Genomic DNA, 15,876 nt, shown 5'->3' with positions numbered 1-15,876 from the left:
TTCCTACTCGACGAGTCAGGGCTTCCACCTCGTCGAGTAGACCTTTCAATATGACAAATAAAGCTCTAAAATTAATACCTGAGAGTCAGGGCGTTACATTTACATTCAATTTCAATTTTTTTAAGCGATATATATATATATATATATATATATATATATATATATATATATATATATATATATATATATATATATATATATATATATATAACTTTGTTGATTGTACACTTTTGTCGTAACATACATGACAGAGTATTTCTGAAGTTGTGATGTGAATGAAAAGCGTAACTCTACGTAAGAGGGTAATAAAAGACAACATGCTATTATTTTAGTATGGCAAACAAATAAGAAATGTATCCGTGTTTTTTCAAATTGCAAGTAATTATAGTACTCGATGACGCACATTTCTGTGTGTCATGACTTTTATCTTTTAACGACGAATATTTATGAGTGTCGTAAGTCTTTAGTTCTTTTTTTTACAAAAGATGATATAGTTTATAACATCCAGTTTTGTACGTCATATAATAGATGCATATCATTGTTTATCTTCGTTAAAAGCTATTTTTCTGCTAGCAAAAGGGAATACAAGGCATTGAAGACAATAACAACATAAATACTATATAATGGTTATGACATTTATTAGTCAGTTTTCTCTACAATAACTTTAATTAAGTAGTTACGTATGCTTATATAAATAGGTCTATCAACTCTATGAAAATGTGACTTTTGTACCGATCTATGGCATTTTTTACAAATATTTATTGAAAGATAGTAGTTTATTTTTAATTACCAAGAGATAGTAGATTATCTTTTACTTGGCTTTATTATTATTTTTATTTTTAATATGTTTGTTTACTTTACTAGCATCACCCCCGTTGTTTCCGGCCACCAACACTTTTTCTTTTCTGGCCATTATACTTTTTCCAACAACAAAATAGAAATAAAGTGTTTAAATTTTTTGAAAAATCTATTATTAAATCCGATATTTTAAATATAAATCATGTAACATTGTAAATTTTCAAATAAAATTTTCATTTCTAAAATCACATAAACTCAATATCACATTTCCCAAAAACCACAAAATGTATAAACTATCAAAACACAAGTCAACGGTATTTCATAAAATCCCAGAATCCTCAAAATCATGATCTCTAACTGGTGTGTACAATCATGCTGGAGCCTTCCTACGATCCTGAAAAGTACCTGAAACACATATCACAAAACACAGTAAACAAGAAGCTTAGTCAGTTCCCCAAAATACCGCACACACATAATTAGCCTCTCATGGCTATATCTCGATAAGGACACTCCGGTCATGTGTCTCAGTGAAGACCCTCCGGTCTCACAGCTCGGGTCGGACCCTCCAGTCCGGTATCTCAGTGAAGACCTTCCGGTCTCTCAAGAACAGAATAACTTAATAAGGAACATGAGTAATATACAACATAAATCACAAAGACAAAATGCATGATATCACATAAGTATAAGCACATAAGACCCTCCGGTCACACAATGATTACCACTCAGGTAAGTATAGTGATAAGACTCACCTCGCGGAGTAAAGCAATATATCTCACACTCGAACTGCTGCCCTAGACTCCACCTACACATATTACAATCATCTCTATTTAACAATTATATAAAATGTTAAGCTAACTCCTCTACTAAGTCCCTGAAAAGGGTGAAAGACCATTTTACCCCTCCATGCTCTCCAAAGTTCACAACTTGACCCAATCCTAAAAGTTAACGGAAGTCAACACTTAAGTCAACAGTCCATGTTGACTTAACTCTTCGAGTGTAGCTCTTGAACTCGTCAAGTCCTCAATACTCAGAAATCATGGCAAGCCGAGTCAACTCGCTGAGTTGCTAGCTAACTCGTCGAGTCCATGCAGTGTCCAAAAGATCAGCGAAAAACCTACCCACTCGTCGAGTTGCTCCACCAACTCGTTGATTTTACTCTGACTCCAAGAACGGGAAATCTCAACTCAACTAGTCGAGTTGTTTCATCAACTCGGTGAGTTACAACACATCTAGACTCATTGGGGAAAACCCTAACTGACTCGTCGAGTCCACTCACCGACTCGTCGAGTCCCTTCAGTCCATTTTCTCATTCAGATGTTTTTAGGTGGAAATGATGTTTCATACTCTGGATCTAGTCTTCTAAGGCTCACTTATCATGTAAAGTTGCAAGCTTTACATTCATGCATGGCATCCAGGGCTCAAAATGCCAAAACAAGCTCCATAAAGGGTTTTATGCATGGATGCTTGCCCAAAGCTTGATAAAGCTTGGATCTTTAGGCTCATGGGACCTCCTTTTGTCTAGATCTGGAGTCTCAACTCCATGACAAGCTCCAGCAACTCAAGAACCACAAGATAAGGGGGGAAGCCCTAAAACTCCCTAGAAAGGGATCTATCAAAAGAAATGCTCAAGGTGGTAGCTTTTTACCTCCAAACTGAAGCTAGCACAGAGAAACACTTGATCCATAAGCCTCTTCTCGTTCCAAGGCTTGATGCTCTTCAGTCTTCTTCCAAATGTACACTAAAACACCCAAACTAATACCCTCTCTCTCTCACAAACAAATGGATACACATGATTAGGGTTTCTCACAGATGGTTAGGATGATAAGGGATGTAGAAATGAGGGCTTATTAAAGTCCTTTAAATGGGACACAAACCCTGAAAATTAGGGTTTTCTCACCTAACTCCTACTCATCGAGTCAGGGTCCTCCGACTCATCGTGTAGCCTCTAAAATCACACGGCCCTTCTCAACTCCTACACGACGAGTTGAGACCAGCCAACTGTCACACCCCCAAAACCACGAACGGCGGAAACGTTCAGGGGTGGAGGACGTCATGTACAGTATCACAACAGTGTAATATAATAAACAAGCAACAACATCATCCATTGCATTATAAGTAAAGATTTAATACATGTGTGTTCTTTCATTGTGGTAAGACACCAAAAATATACAATCAAAATAAAAGACGAGACTTGTCCGCTCCGTCTTCTCAAAACCTGGCCATCGTACCTGTCTACTGCTGACCTGAGAATACAAGTTATTTTGAAAGCGAGTATCAGCTTTAAAGCTGGTGAATTCATAAGAAATTAAGTGTCGTTGTCTTGCTTATGAAAATCTGCTATGAAGGCCATGTAAACCTTTAAATGAAAATGTTGAGGTAAGTATGAAATCCCTAAAAAACCCTTATTTTCTATAAGTATGAAATGTAGTCTTCTACCAAGACCCGAATGTTTTGTTATGACAATGTAGTCTTCTACCAAGACCCGAATGTTTTGTAAGTAAAATGATAGTTTTCCTTTGGTTGTTTAGTACTAAAGTACTTAGTCTAACTCATCGTTTATGTGAAGGTATCACAAAATAAAGTAAATAGGAAAAATCACTTATGTACGTGTTATCCCGAGGTACTGAGGTTAACACAACGAATGTAAATGTTATCCCGAGGTACTAGGGCTAACATAATACATATAACTTAATGAACATCCGAAGATTGTCCACTTGTCCTCTGTAGCAGCAGCAGGGCGGAGGAATGGTTAGTCCCTGTAAAGGTACTCCTAGTATAAGTAATAACCATAGGCATCTGTAGATGTTCATCACCCACTGTTGCTAACAGATGAGTTCCGGAATGGTTAGTCCCGTACGTATATCCCGAGGTACTAGGGATAGAGGCCCATCTAGGTATCCCGAGGTACTAGGTATAGGGTCTTGTCTAGATATCCCGAGGTACTAGGGATATGCAGGAAGATTCATACAGAAGGTACTAATAAATCATCCTCACAATTCGAGATACAAGTATTCATGTTAATGTACACAATTAAGTGTATCTACGTAAAGGCACTCATGTAATGCGTTCATGTAAGCGTGTTCATGTATCATGTAAGTATATGTAAACGTACTCATGTATCATGTAATCAATCGTAAAGGTACTCATGTATCAGGTAATGTACTGGTATAGACTCATGAATGAACTGACTCTTGTGTGATTCCTTGTAATAGGAATTATGTTTGAAATCTCCAAATTATCCCTATGATAATTTACTGGAAGTTAATTGGTTGTTCAAGTATGTTTATACACTCTTACTACTCAAGAGTGTGAAAAACTAAATGAAAGTTGTAAACTATAACATCAATACATATATAAGAATATAAGTGTACAGGCATTAGTTCAAGAGTGTAAAATGGTTTTGTGAGACATCTTATGGATTTTGAAACAATAATTAACAATGACTTGATGTCAATTTAATATACATTTCAAAGGTAAAACATTTGATAACAATGTGTGTTTAAGATTTAAAACCATTTCTTGCGTCACATTTTGTAGTATGTGAAATCTGTTAAATGACAAACACAGTTATAAAATACATATCAATGATTTAATAACATGTTTATTTCTACTTGTATTCCCCCCCCCCCCCCCCCTTTAAAGCATTTAAAATCATTTAAAACATTGATTAGGGGTATGAACTCACCTGTAGTTGGTGATTGGGATGAACTGAACGGTATAGGATGGCTAGGTGTCAAGCGAGGTCTTGTACACACACTATGATCCTAATGGACATATAATCACACATATATGCATTCAATTAGTCTTAAATTACTAATTGATAAAGTTAAGACATCCTAGACATAATAAACACTTTATATAAGTGTTTTTAAGCCCTAAGGATTGCATCTAAGCTATTGTGGGACAAGGTACTTGTGTTTAGGGTTCCAAAGGACCCTATATGTGAGTTTACTCCCCATATACCATCACACATGGAGTTTACGGTTGTAAACTCTTGAGTTTACGGCCGTAAACTCCCAACCATGGGTTTTTTGTGTGTTTTGAAGTTCCAAATGATTCCTAGAATTATTCTAACTTGGTGGTTAAATTCTTGGAAGGGTTTAAGGTCTAGAAATACTCCAATTAGGATTTTACGGCCCTAAGGCCATTCCCCTTAGAGTTTACGGCCGTAAACTCAAAGTATGGTGTGTTTTTGATGCTTTCAAGTCTCTTACACTTGTGGTATAGGTTCTAGACTTTTATTCCAAGCATATGAAGGCATTAGGCACACTTTGGTGCCCCTTTAAGGAGTTTACGGCCCAAGAACCATGTCTTGGACGTAAACTCACTTTGGTAGGTGATTTTGAAGTGGTTCAAGCCCTTGACTAAATGGTAACAAGTCTAGGTAATTGTCTAAGGCTTTAGGAGCCTTAAAAGTACCATTTTGAGTTTGAATTTGGAGTTTACGGCCTATGATATTCTTGGGACGTAAACTCCCAAACTTCGGTGGATTTTGGTTGTTTTCTTTTCCTTAATACACCTACAATTGAGTCTAAGGCAGTTGTATAACACAAGGGTCGGTTTTGGCTTCGTTTCGGGAGTTTACCGCCCAAGAACACCTTGGGGAGTAAACTCCTAAATCTAATGATTTATCCATCTAAATCATGTTATAAGCACATAATAAGCATTCTAACACTACTAGAAAGAGTTACTCACGATTTGGGACAAAAACCCGAAGATCCGTGAGAGAGAAAATGACTTTTTTCTAGTTGGAAATGTGAATAATGAATGAATTTGGTTCAGAAATCTATTTATAGTCCTGAAATATTTTTGGCAGAAAATACTTTTATTCCTAAAATGATCTCTAATATAATAGAGTGTTGGAATAATAGTGTTGCACAAAACCCTAGTGCACCCACTCTCCTGATATTTGCTGAAGTGTAAACCCTGGATTACTCAAACTTATGCGAGAAGTCTGAAAGTTAACTGTGACTGCTATAACTTCTATTGAAGTGATATAGTTTGTACAAAATGGAAATTTCGGGTTGTCACACCAACTCATCGAGTAGGTCCTACATTGAGAATAAAATTCTTAAGCTCCGCATCTAGGATATCAGGGTGTTACAATTCTCTCCCACTTGAATTAGATTTCGCCCTCGAAGTCACTTTTTATCAACACATAGATCGAAACATATAACCCGAGAAGCACCACCAGAAAATCTCATATCATACAACAATCTCCTTCCTTATTGATCCAAAACTGATAGCAACTCCCCACCCGCAAAGGACGGACCCCGTTACCGATGCAACATCGACTCTGACTCACCAAAACTCAGGAATTGTAGTGGTCTATCTTCGTGAAAGACCGCCCATGCAGAATATCACCATACCAATCGCTCATTTAATCTCGTACCGTTAACACTCCCAACTCTGATTATTACATCACTACTGATTGGGGACAAGTATTTGACTATATATGGTTGTTGATCATTCACGTCAAACATATTATTCGATCCCGATCGTAACTCAAAAGGAACGGAGGGGTCACATCTCATCAAGGACCAACCACCGGTACCGCTACTCGAAGTCACCTGAAGATCGAACATCAATAATTTGTCCCCGGACACTAGAAAAATGACCCTGACTGGTCGGAACTATCCTTTGATCTCTACAACCATAAGCTCTAGCTTCCTCTCAATGTTCCTCCCAACATCGAGTATCAGGTCAGCTCCCGAGCCAAGAGTTGAATCTCTAAAGGTTATCCCTTGCACATCCAGAAACAAAAATAACTTTACAAACTTCCTTCTAACAATAGCTATCTCAACCCATCATATGACGCACAAAGTCACGAAGTTCGCTTTACCTCAAGCGAATACTACAACCCATCTGAAGTCGCCTCACCTTCGACCACTGTCATCTACCCTTACTAGTTCCATGCGTCCTATGGTCCTTCCCAAACCAACGAGCCGACCCTCACAGGTCTAAAAACATTAGATGGAAACCATTACCACTCAAAATGAAATCCATCTGAAAATCTGGAATCTCATCCTTCCTACCCAATACATAAATAGAGCCAAACTCAATCTCGAGAGTCTAGTTCGATAGCAGGATTGGAAACACTCATATCCAATATGTTACTTAACTCATGACATGTGATCCGCGAATCTAAGCGTACATTTCTCCCCAATTCCTTCCGGCTTGTGACAACCCCTCCCCAGGTCGAGGTCTAATGGTTCCTGACCATTACGGAGACCCCAGTCTCGCCCCCGGTCCGGCCACCAAGTTCCCAAAGACTCAATTGGTAAGGCTACCTAAGCCTAAGAACCCCTATGCGTCATGCTATGACAAGTGAATACTACGGCTCCCCGTAGTTTACAACACTCTCTCCTATTTACTAGTGAGTTCTACGGCTCCCTGCAGTCTTAAGACACTTCCTTACTTGCTCGTGAATGCTACGGCTCCCCGCAGGCTTACGACACTCTCTCACTGACTCGTGAATGCTACGGCTCCCCGCAAGCTTACAACACTCTCTCACTGACTCGTGAATGGTATGACTCCCCACAAGCTTATAACACTCTCTCACTGACTCGTGAATGCTACGGCTCCCGCAGTCTTATGATACTCTATCTTTGACTCATGTATGTTACGGCTCCTCGTAGTCATACGACACTCTCTATCTGACTCATGAATGATATAGCTCTGTAGTCTTATAATATTCTCTCACTCGCTATGGGTTCACCCCACGGTTTTCCCTGACAGTCCTAAGTGATTAATCTCACCCAGATCCATTCACTCTCTTATCACCCCACCGTCTCATCATCAAGTTGTCACCACATTGAGTTCACTATCCCATGCTTCGTGGTCCAACATAGTTAGGTGCACACACTTACTCAGATTATGCATCACTACTCTTGACGAATGTTCTTGTAGATAAGGCACTTTCCTCAGTATAATCACACCCTTGGACAAATTCTCATCTGGCGAAAATTACTGATGGTATCACATATAGAAATATAGTCGCTTGATGTTCCACTTGTCGTCTGACAAACCCAAATCTCATAATAATATAACAATTTAGGGCATCATACTCGGATACCTCGATATACCATCAAAGAATCTCACGATGTCTTGCCACAACCACTGATCTACTCACAGCATCATACTCGGATACCTCGATACATCATCACAGAACCTCACAATGTCTTACCTCAACCACTAATCTTCCACTCTTGGAATCATACTCAAATACCTGGATACACCATCACATAATCTCACGATGTCTTGCCACAACCACTGATCTTCCACCCGCGACAGCATACTCGAAACCTTGGAGTACTCTAACTCACAATTTGAAGAAAGGAGGAATCGTCAATGACTTAGCACATGTTGATGACAATCCAACGCCCCACCCTCTATTGCTCAAGCCCATGCGAAAGTACTCATACCAACTCTGAAGTTGATTGACAAATCAACTGCTGCCCCTCCCGGAGTACAAATAACAATCCATACGCCGAACTATCAGTCTCTTAGCAATCAAAACTATACCTCAGCAACCCGTCTGTCTTGAAAATCCAACATTGGCAAACCCGAAGAACACGGACCATAATTAGATTCTTTTCTAACAGCCACCTGCCGTGAAGACACTCATTCTCCCCTGAGCCTATGCAACATGCATCCTCTTGCCCTGTACTTGCCTTGACTATGACACGACTCCCGTCTCATATACTCCGACTATAGATCCCTATAATCCAAACGTCTGTACTACATCGGATTTAGGATCCTCCCCACATAATACCCAGTTCTCCCCCACTTAGGGTACAAACCATTGTCCATTGTCATACAAACAGACCACACTTCAAACTGGCTCACCAGATGTACCATTCCCTACTCATGGAACGTACCATGCAACACTCGATGATCCTCCAGATAATGACGAAATAACTCCAAGTACCCCATATCTTAGATGAAAACCTGAAAATCCTCCCAATGTGACTGCCTCTAGTCACCCAAAATCTCATACCGACACATCACCGAACATCTCGACAATCTCAGATTAGTTACGACTCTCAAAATGAGAGTAATGAACTATCACACACACACCTCATATTTGATTCCTCAGCCACATTCCATCGTCTGAGTTATCATAGAAGCAAGAGACCTCACTCTTACAGTCGATGTACAACGTAAACAACGAGGGTCGCTGCTCCTATATACTCCTCTTGATTACCTGGAACTGCTGCTAAAATATGCATTACTATACTCAACTAAAGCATATCCTTATCCTCATCCATCTCGGTCCCCTCTGATGACTCTCTCATGATATAAGAAATACCTTGCAGTAGACATACCACACATACTCTAGTGAAAATATCTCAACTGTATACTACCCCATAGGGTTTACCTCCAAACTCTGAATCCAGAAGCTCATTATCTCTTTCGTTCCACACGGAAAGTGGAAATAATGTAATTTTGTTCATAGAAAGTGACATCTCAACCATCAGCCGATCACTCAATCTAGACCCCAATCCTCCTCAAAGCATCATCTTCACTTTTCCTCGAGTCCTGCGACTCCAACTGGCACCTCACCAGTTGAATCTCTCCAGACCTATACTCAATTCTCATCGCAATGTGTAATCCAATTAAGCTCATCCGACATGACCCTATGTCCTCACAATTCGCCATACTCACTATCGGTCTAAACAACCACATCCGGATAACCGGTAAAGGTAGAAACACACTCTGCGATGAATCATGTTACTCCAACCATGTTATCTCTCCTCAATCTGCTACTCAAAACCTATGGAATTTTCCTTGTTTCGAGTATGGGTCCTCTGCTTTCAGTAGTATGGGCCCATACTACCTGCCACATCTACCCTTACTTTCCACACGGATCATCCCAGATTTCCTAAGTAGCTGCTCAACCTTCTCGATTTCCAATCCCTTTACACATGTTTTCTCTCCAGTGAATACTCACCTCTAAACAACGCACTCATTAGGCTAAAATTACTCCTTAGGCTTTCCTAGGTTCTCACATTTCTCTGCCATCAGTTACTGAAGAACTCCTCATTATGCCAACCATCTACCTCCTGAATATCGTCATATTCACTTTGTAGCTGACTCCCATCATTCAAGAGTTCCACAAAGCACAAAGCAAGCAGCATTCGGGCATCGAATAACCTCCACCAGCACATAAAACTACTCTCGCATACAACTCCACTTGCTTTATCCTCAACTCAATAGGCATCATCGAACTCAGGCAACTCCACTTCTCATGGTTATCTAACTACTCTCTCAGTAGATTCCTCAAATGTACATCTAGGTATCTCTCTTAGATTACTCCTCTACTCAAAGATCTCTCTAAAAGAATCCTGCTAGGTACTCCTACTCAGCACATACATAGAGCAAATAGTAGATAACATCAATCAATAACATCCCCTAGGCTAAGACATCATGAATCAAGCAACTCTAGTCCTAATTTCTGAATACTTAGCCTATCCTCTAGCGTGCAACTCTAATATCTCATAAATATCTCATAATGTAAATAAGTAATGGTACTTTGGGAAATCACCGCTCGGGCTCTGGCTGATTGTACACACTGCTCCGCCGCGTTTTCTCTTTAAACTCTTACTCGTTTTAGAAAAATCATTTATTTTTAGAAATTTTTTCTCAAATCTTCAGTTTGAGTCTAGACATACCTGAGAGTACATCCAAATCCCTCAAACCAAGGCTCTGATACCAACTTGTAACACTTTAATTTTCAAATAAATTTTTCATTTTTAAAATCACATAAACTTAATATCACATTTCCCAAAAACCAAAAAATGTATAAGTTTTCAAAACACAAGTCAACAATTTTTGATAAAATCCCAGAATCCTCAAAATCATGATCTCTAACTGGTGTGTACAATCAAGCCGACGCCTTCCCACAATCCTGAAAAGTACCTGAAACGCATATCACACAACACGGTAAGCATGAAGCTTAGTGAGTTCCCCAAAATACCGGACACAAATAATTAGCCTCTCATGTCTATATCTCGATAAGGACCCTTCGGTCATGTGTCTCAGTGAAGACCCCCCGATCTCACAGCTTGGGTCGGACCCTCCAGTCTGGTATCTCAGTAAAGACCCTTTGGTCTCTCAAGAATAGAATAACTCAATAAGGCAAAGGAGTAATATAGAACATAAATCACAAAGACAAAATATATGATATCACATAACTCAGTATAAGCACATAAGACCCTCCAGTCACACAATGATTATCACTCAGGTAAGTATAGTGAAAAGACTCACCTCGCGGAGTAAAGGAATATATCCCACACTCGAACAACTGGCCTAGACTCCAACTACACATATCACAATCATCTCTACTTAACAATTATATAAAACGTTAATCTAACTCCTCTACTAAGTCTCTGAAAAGGGTGAAAGACCATTTTACCCCTTCATACTCTCCAAAGTCCACAACTTGACCCAATCCTAAAAGTCAACGGAAGTCAATAGTCCATGTTGACCCAACTCGTCGAGTGCAGCTCATGAACTCGTCGAGTCCTCGGTACTTAGAAGTCACGGCAACCCGAGTCAACTCGACGAGTTGCTAGCCAACTCGTTGCGTCCATGCAATGTCCAGAAGATCAGGGAAAACCCTACCCACTCGTCGAGTTGCTCCACCAACTCGTCGAGTTTACTCTGACTCCAAAAACGGGATATCTTAACTCAACTTGTCGAGTTGTCTCATCAACTCGGCAAGTTACAACACGTCCAGACTCATCGGGGAAAACCCTAACCAACTCATCAAGTCTGATCACTGACTCGTCAAGTCCCTTCAGTCCATTTTCTCATTTAGACGTTTTTAGGTGGAAATAATGTCTCATACTCGGGATCTAGCCTTCTAAGGCTCACTTATCACGTAAAGTTTTAAGCTTTACGTTTGTGCATGACATTTAGGGCTCAAAATGCCAAAACACGCTCCATAAAGGGTTTGATGCATGGAGAATTGCCCAAAGCTTTATAAAGCTTGGATCTTTGTTCTCATGGGGCCTCCTTTTGTCCAGATTTGGAGTCTCAACTCCATGACAAGCTCCAGCAACTCAAGAACCACAAGATAATGGGGGAAAAGCCCTAAAACTCCTTAGAAAGGGATCTATTAAAAGAAATGCTCAAGGTGGTAACTTTTTACCTACAAACTGAATCTAGCAAAGAGAAACACTTAATCCACAAGCCTCTTCTCATTCCAAGGCTTGATTCTCTTCATTCTTCTTCCGAATGTGCACTAAAACACCTAAAGTTGGATCCTCTCTCTCTCTCTCACAAATGGATACACATGATTAGGGTTTCTCACAGAGGGTTAGGATGATTAGGGAGGCGAAAATAAGGGCTTAAGGTCCTTTAAATAGGACACGAATCCTGAAAATTATGGTTTTCTCACCCAGCTCCTACTTGTCGAGTCGAGGTCCTCCGACTCGTCGAGTAGATTGTAAAATCACGCGGCCCTTCTCAATTCCTAAACGAAGAGTTGAGACCAACCAACTCGTCGAGTAGGTCCTACATTGTGAATAAAATTCTCAAGTTCCGCATCCAGGAAATCGGGGTGTTACAAATCAAACATAAAAAATTAAATTCTAAGAATTCTTAACCAAAACCTAAATTGAAAATCCTAAATACCTCGTTGTTACTATCAAAATTGAAACACAAAATACATCGGCATGTATGTTGTATATTGTTAGAAATTAGGTAGGGTTTATAGTGGAGTTCTGGATACCCCTTCGATCGTGTAAACACTTTCCGAACTGATATTTCTACCTTATTTTCAGGTTACAAGAAACTCGGCCTAGGATAATCACAATAAGACACTTACGAATCTAGACACAGAAAATGTAAGCCAAATTACTAGAAGATTTTGTGTTATTCTGAAGAAAACAAGAGCTAAAATGTCATCATTTCTCCTCAAGATGAGAGTCGTTTATATAGAAAACGAGATGTAGGGTTTCGACTTACGGTTGGTCGTCAAGGGTTTCTTTGGAAACAAATCAAGCGAATCCAACTTAATGAGGAAAAAAATCAAAGGAATCCAAATTAATGAGGAAACAAATCAAGGGAATTTGAAATTAATGATGAAATCAATGGTTTCTAAAACTAAAGATTTTAGTCATTTTTACCAAAATCACCATTAACATTTTGATTTTTCCACTATGTACCACAGCCAGGGGCTCTGCCCCTTGGACCCCGCTAAGGGTGTTGCCCCTAGACCCCGCTAAAGGGGCATTGTCCCTTTGGAAAGCCTAGACCCAGGGGTGCTGCCCCTGGACCCCCGACTTGTCGTCGAACCGTCTTTTAATTCAATCTTATACATGCGTGCACTCCGTACATACCCACATGTATTAAAGTACAAATTATGAAGTCTCTTAGTTAACATATAAGTTCCAATTACACAAAAGGTGACACTAAAATCAACAACATACATATAGAATAGAATCTGACACAAAACACAAGATACTTTGTTTGCCACCATTTTTTAGCAGTGGATGCAAAACTGCTAGAAAACTCAATGATACAAATTACAAAAAACAATGGTTATGTCGATGGAAGGCATAGATGGAGATGGTAGACCCTACGGAAAACGGCAACAAACGACAATCGGTGAGGGGAAGACAAGAGAACGTATGAGTATGAGGGAAACCGGCGAAAGATGAGTACATGTGAGGGAACTGATGAAGGAGAAGATCATGAACGAAACCTTTGGAAAGGCAACGTGTTGTAGAAACGCAGAAAAACGGATAAGCTTAAACTATGCAAAAAATGAGAGTAAAAAGCATCCAGTGAAGCAATCAAGCGAAGCATCCATATTTCTACATTTCCACTTTTCATGGTGAGTAAGAAATGATGATGGAGAATAGAAGAAAACCTGAGGTAGTATTGGTGAGGTCATTTTACTCTAATTTCTTTTATTTAATAAATAAATCAATTAAAACAAATTTTTTTTCACTACTATTTGGTAAATAAGTTTAAGACTACCACGGTTTGGTGAATATTTTTTTAAGAACCATTTCGTGGGTAAAAACACATGAAAAGGTGATGTAAATAACTAAATCTCCTCCAAAACAATCCAATTTAGTAAATAATAAGATTTCTTGTTTCTGCAGCATTCTTGTCTTAAACGTTTATGCCTAGAGTGTTTGGGTAATGCAATACTTTTTTATATAAATTAATTTTCAACAATCATAAATTAGGGGTCTTAAGGAGCCTATCACCCTATACTAATAAAGTAGGAGTTTTTTTTGTCATAGGTAATTTTATTATTCCTCCTAATTAATGTCAAGCCACTTGTCAACATATTGATTCTCAATTTTAAATTTTAAATTTTAAATTTTAAATTTTAAATATTAAATTTTAAACTTTAAATTTTCCACTTTAATTACATTAAATTAATAACATTACAAGAAAAAATAAAATAATATTATATAGATTATAAGGTGATTTAAGTTCACGTATTTATTTGAATAAACTATTATAATTTTATATATAACTAAACAAATATTTTTTAATTAATAATTTATTTAAAATAATTATTTGATAATTTTAAGTTTCTAATATGAAAGTTTAATTAGTTGTATAACCGTGGTTTCCTACAGGTTATAAACTAGTTATATATAGTTAATTGGTTTAATTTGAAATTTGACAACCGTGCAACACGTGAATTGTGTCATTCTCCGAGGATTCGGCTTCGTTTTCTAGCTAGTTCTATTTTTATCTCGTTAGATTGACATAAGAATCCTGTTTTTGTGACTATTTCATCTATAAAGTAATAGGCATTTTAACGAGAGGGTAATAAGCAAATAAAAACTTCTAAAAATCCGGGATGATGAAAAAGGAAACTACATCACTCCAAATAACATTAACATAAATTTTCTAAAGAAAACATAATCTAATTCCAAGCAGCGATAATAGGTTTAAGCTTAAACATATGATAGTAATAGAAGCTAAGGAACTTTAAATAAGAAACGGCTATGGACTAAAAGTCCATCTCATCAACCAACATAACTGCTGAACGACAATATCTTTTGTTTTCTGCAAACATCCAAAGACCACCGAAGAAGCTTTCAGAAAATTATGATGATTTAGAGGTAACCCAAAGCATTATCTCTGCTGCAGCCTGCTTGAAAACCTCATCATAAGGAAATGACTCCCCAAATTGATTGTGAGTGTTTGCCTAATCAAAATTGCAGGAAAACCGTTAGAGAAATTAATATAGTAATTATTAATTGATCTATATATGGAAATTGGAATACATATGAACATATTTCCAGTCTTAATTTAAAGCCTTGCAGGAAAAACATTAGACAAATATAGTTATTAATTAAAGCAGGTTATATATGGTCTTTATTAATAAAGTCGATATTTTTCAAAACATGGCTACGACAAACCCTAAGTCTTGATGTCAAAGTGATATGTGTGGGCTTGTTTGTAATGTAAATATCAACTAACTCAATATCCTTTCACTCTTTTTTAAGAATGTCATTGCCCCTATTCGATTAATCATCCTTTACTTTTATTGGGTAAAAAACAATGGAATTTTGGTTACTTCAAAAAGGATAATGGAAACAAACAAAAAAACAACTAATAAAATAGTTCAACAAAAATACAAAATTAAGCTAAAAATGGAATATTACTTACATGGGCATGAATCATAAAAAAGATTTTCATTTGATCCGAAGAAATATGTGCAGAAACTATGTCCAGTTTATGCTTCTCTAGTACAAAGCAAATTGTGGTAACTAGGCCAGGCTTTCGGGGTGAGCAAATGCTAATATGTGCATCGAGACCACACACATTTAAAGTGACATTAGAAGAAGTCCATGTTTGGAAGACTGTTGGTGAACGAATTGGGAAAGAAAATGAGGTGGAGCTTGGAGCTGGAGAGACCATTACAAAGTGGTTATTTGGGGATGCCTGATCAGCTAAAAAGGATTCCCTAGTGTTGAGGATCAGTCCTTGTGGTTGAATTATGGAAGCAATACCGGTGTTTGTTGATAAACAATGGAACCTCTCTCTTTTCTTTCTTTGAAGCTTTTGGAGGGTTTGTTGCAGGGTTTTTATGTGGTT

General features: G+C 38.2%; 1 protein-coding gene across 1 annotated transcript in view; it reads right to left on the bottom strand.

The window, feature by feature from the left end:
* Positions 1-14,881: 14,881 nt before the first annotated feature.
* Positions 14,882-15,876, bottom strand: part of LOC111903192 (transcription factor bHLH95) — a 2,523-nt gene continuing 1,528 nt past the window's right edge. The window contains exons 2-4 of the mRNA XM_023898979.1: positions 15,792-15,876; positions 15,448-15,641; positions 14,882-14,983 (exon numbers count right to left, since the gene is read on the bottom strand). The exon at positions 15,792-15,876 is cut by the window's right edge and continues 33 nt beyond it. Coding sequence (XP_023754747.1) covers positions 14,882-14,983; positions 15,448-15,641; positions 15,792-15,876 — 381 coding nt within the window. The remainder of the gene's footprint in view (positions 14,984-15,447; positions 15,642-15,791) is intronic.

This window comes from Lactuca sativa, chromosome 9 (genome assembly GCF_002870075.4).
Source record: "Lactuca sativa cultivar Salinas chromosome 9, Lsat_Salinas_v11, whole genome shotgun sequence".
NCBI classification, from domain to species: Eukaryota; Viridiplantae; Streptophyta; class Magnoliopsida; order Asterales; family Asteraceae; genus Lactuca; species Lactuca sativa.
Note: the sequence above shows the minus strand (reverse complement) of the source record. Positions and strands in the feature narration are given on the sequence as shown.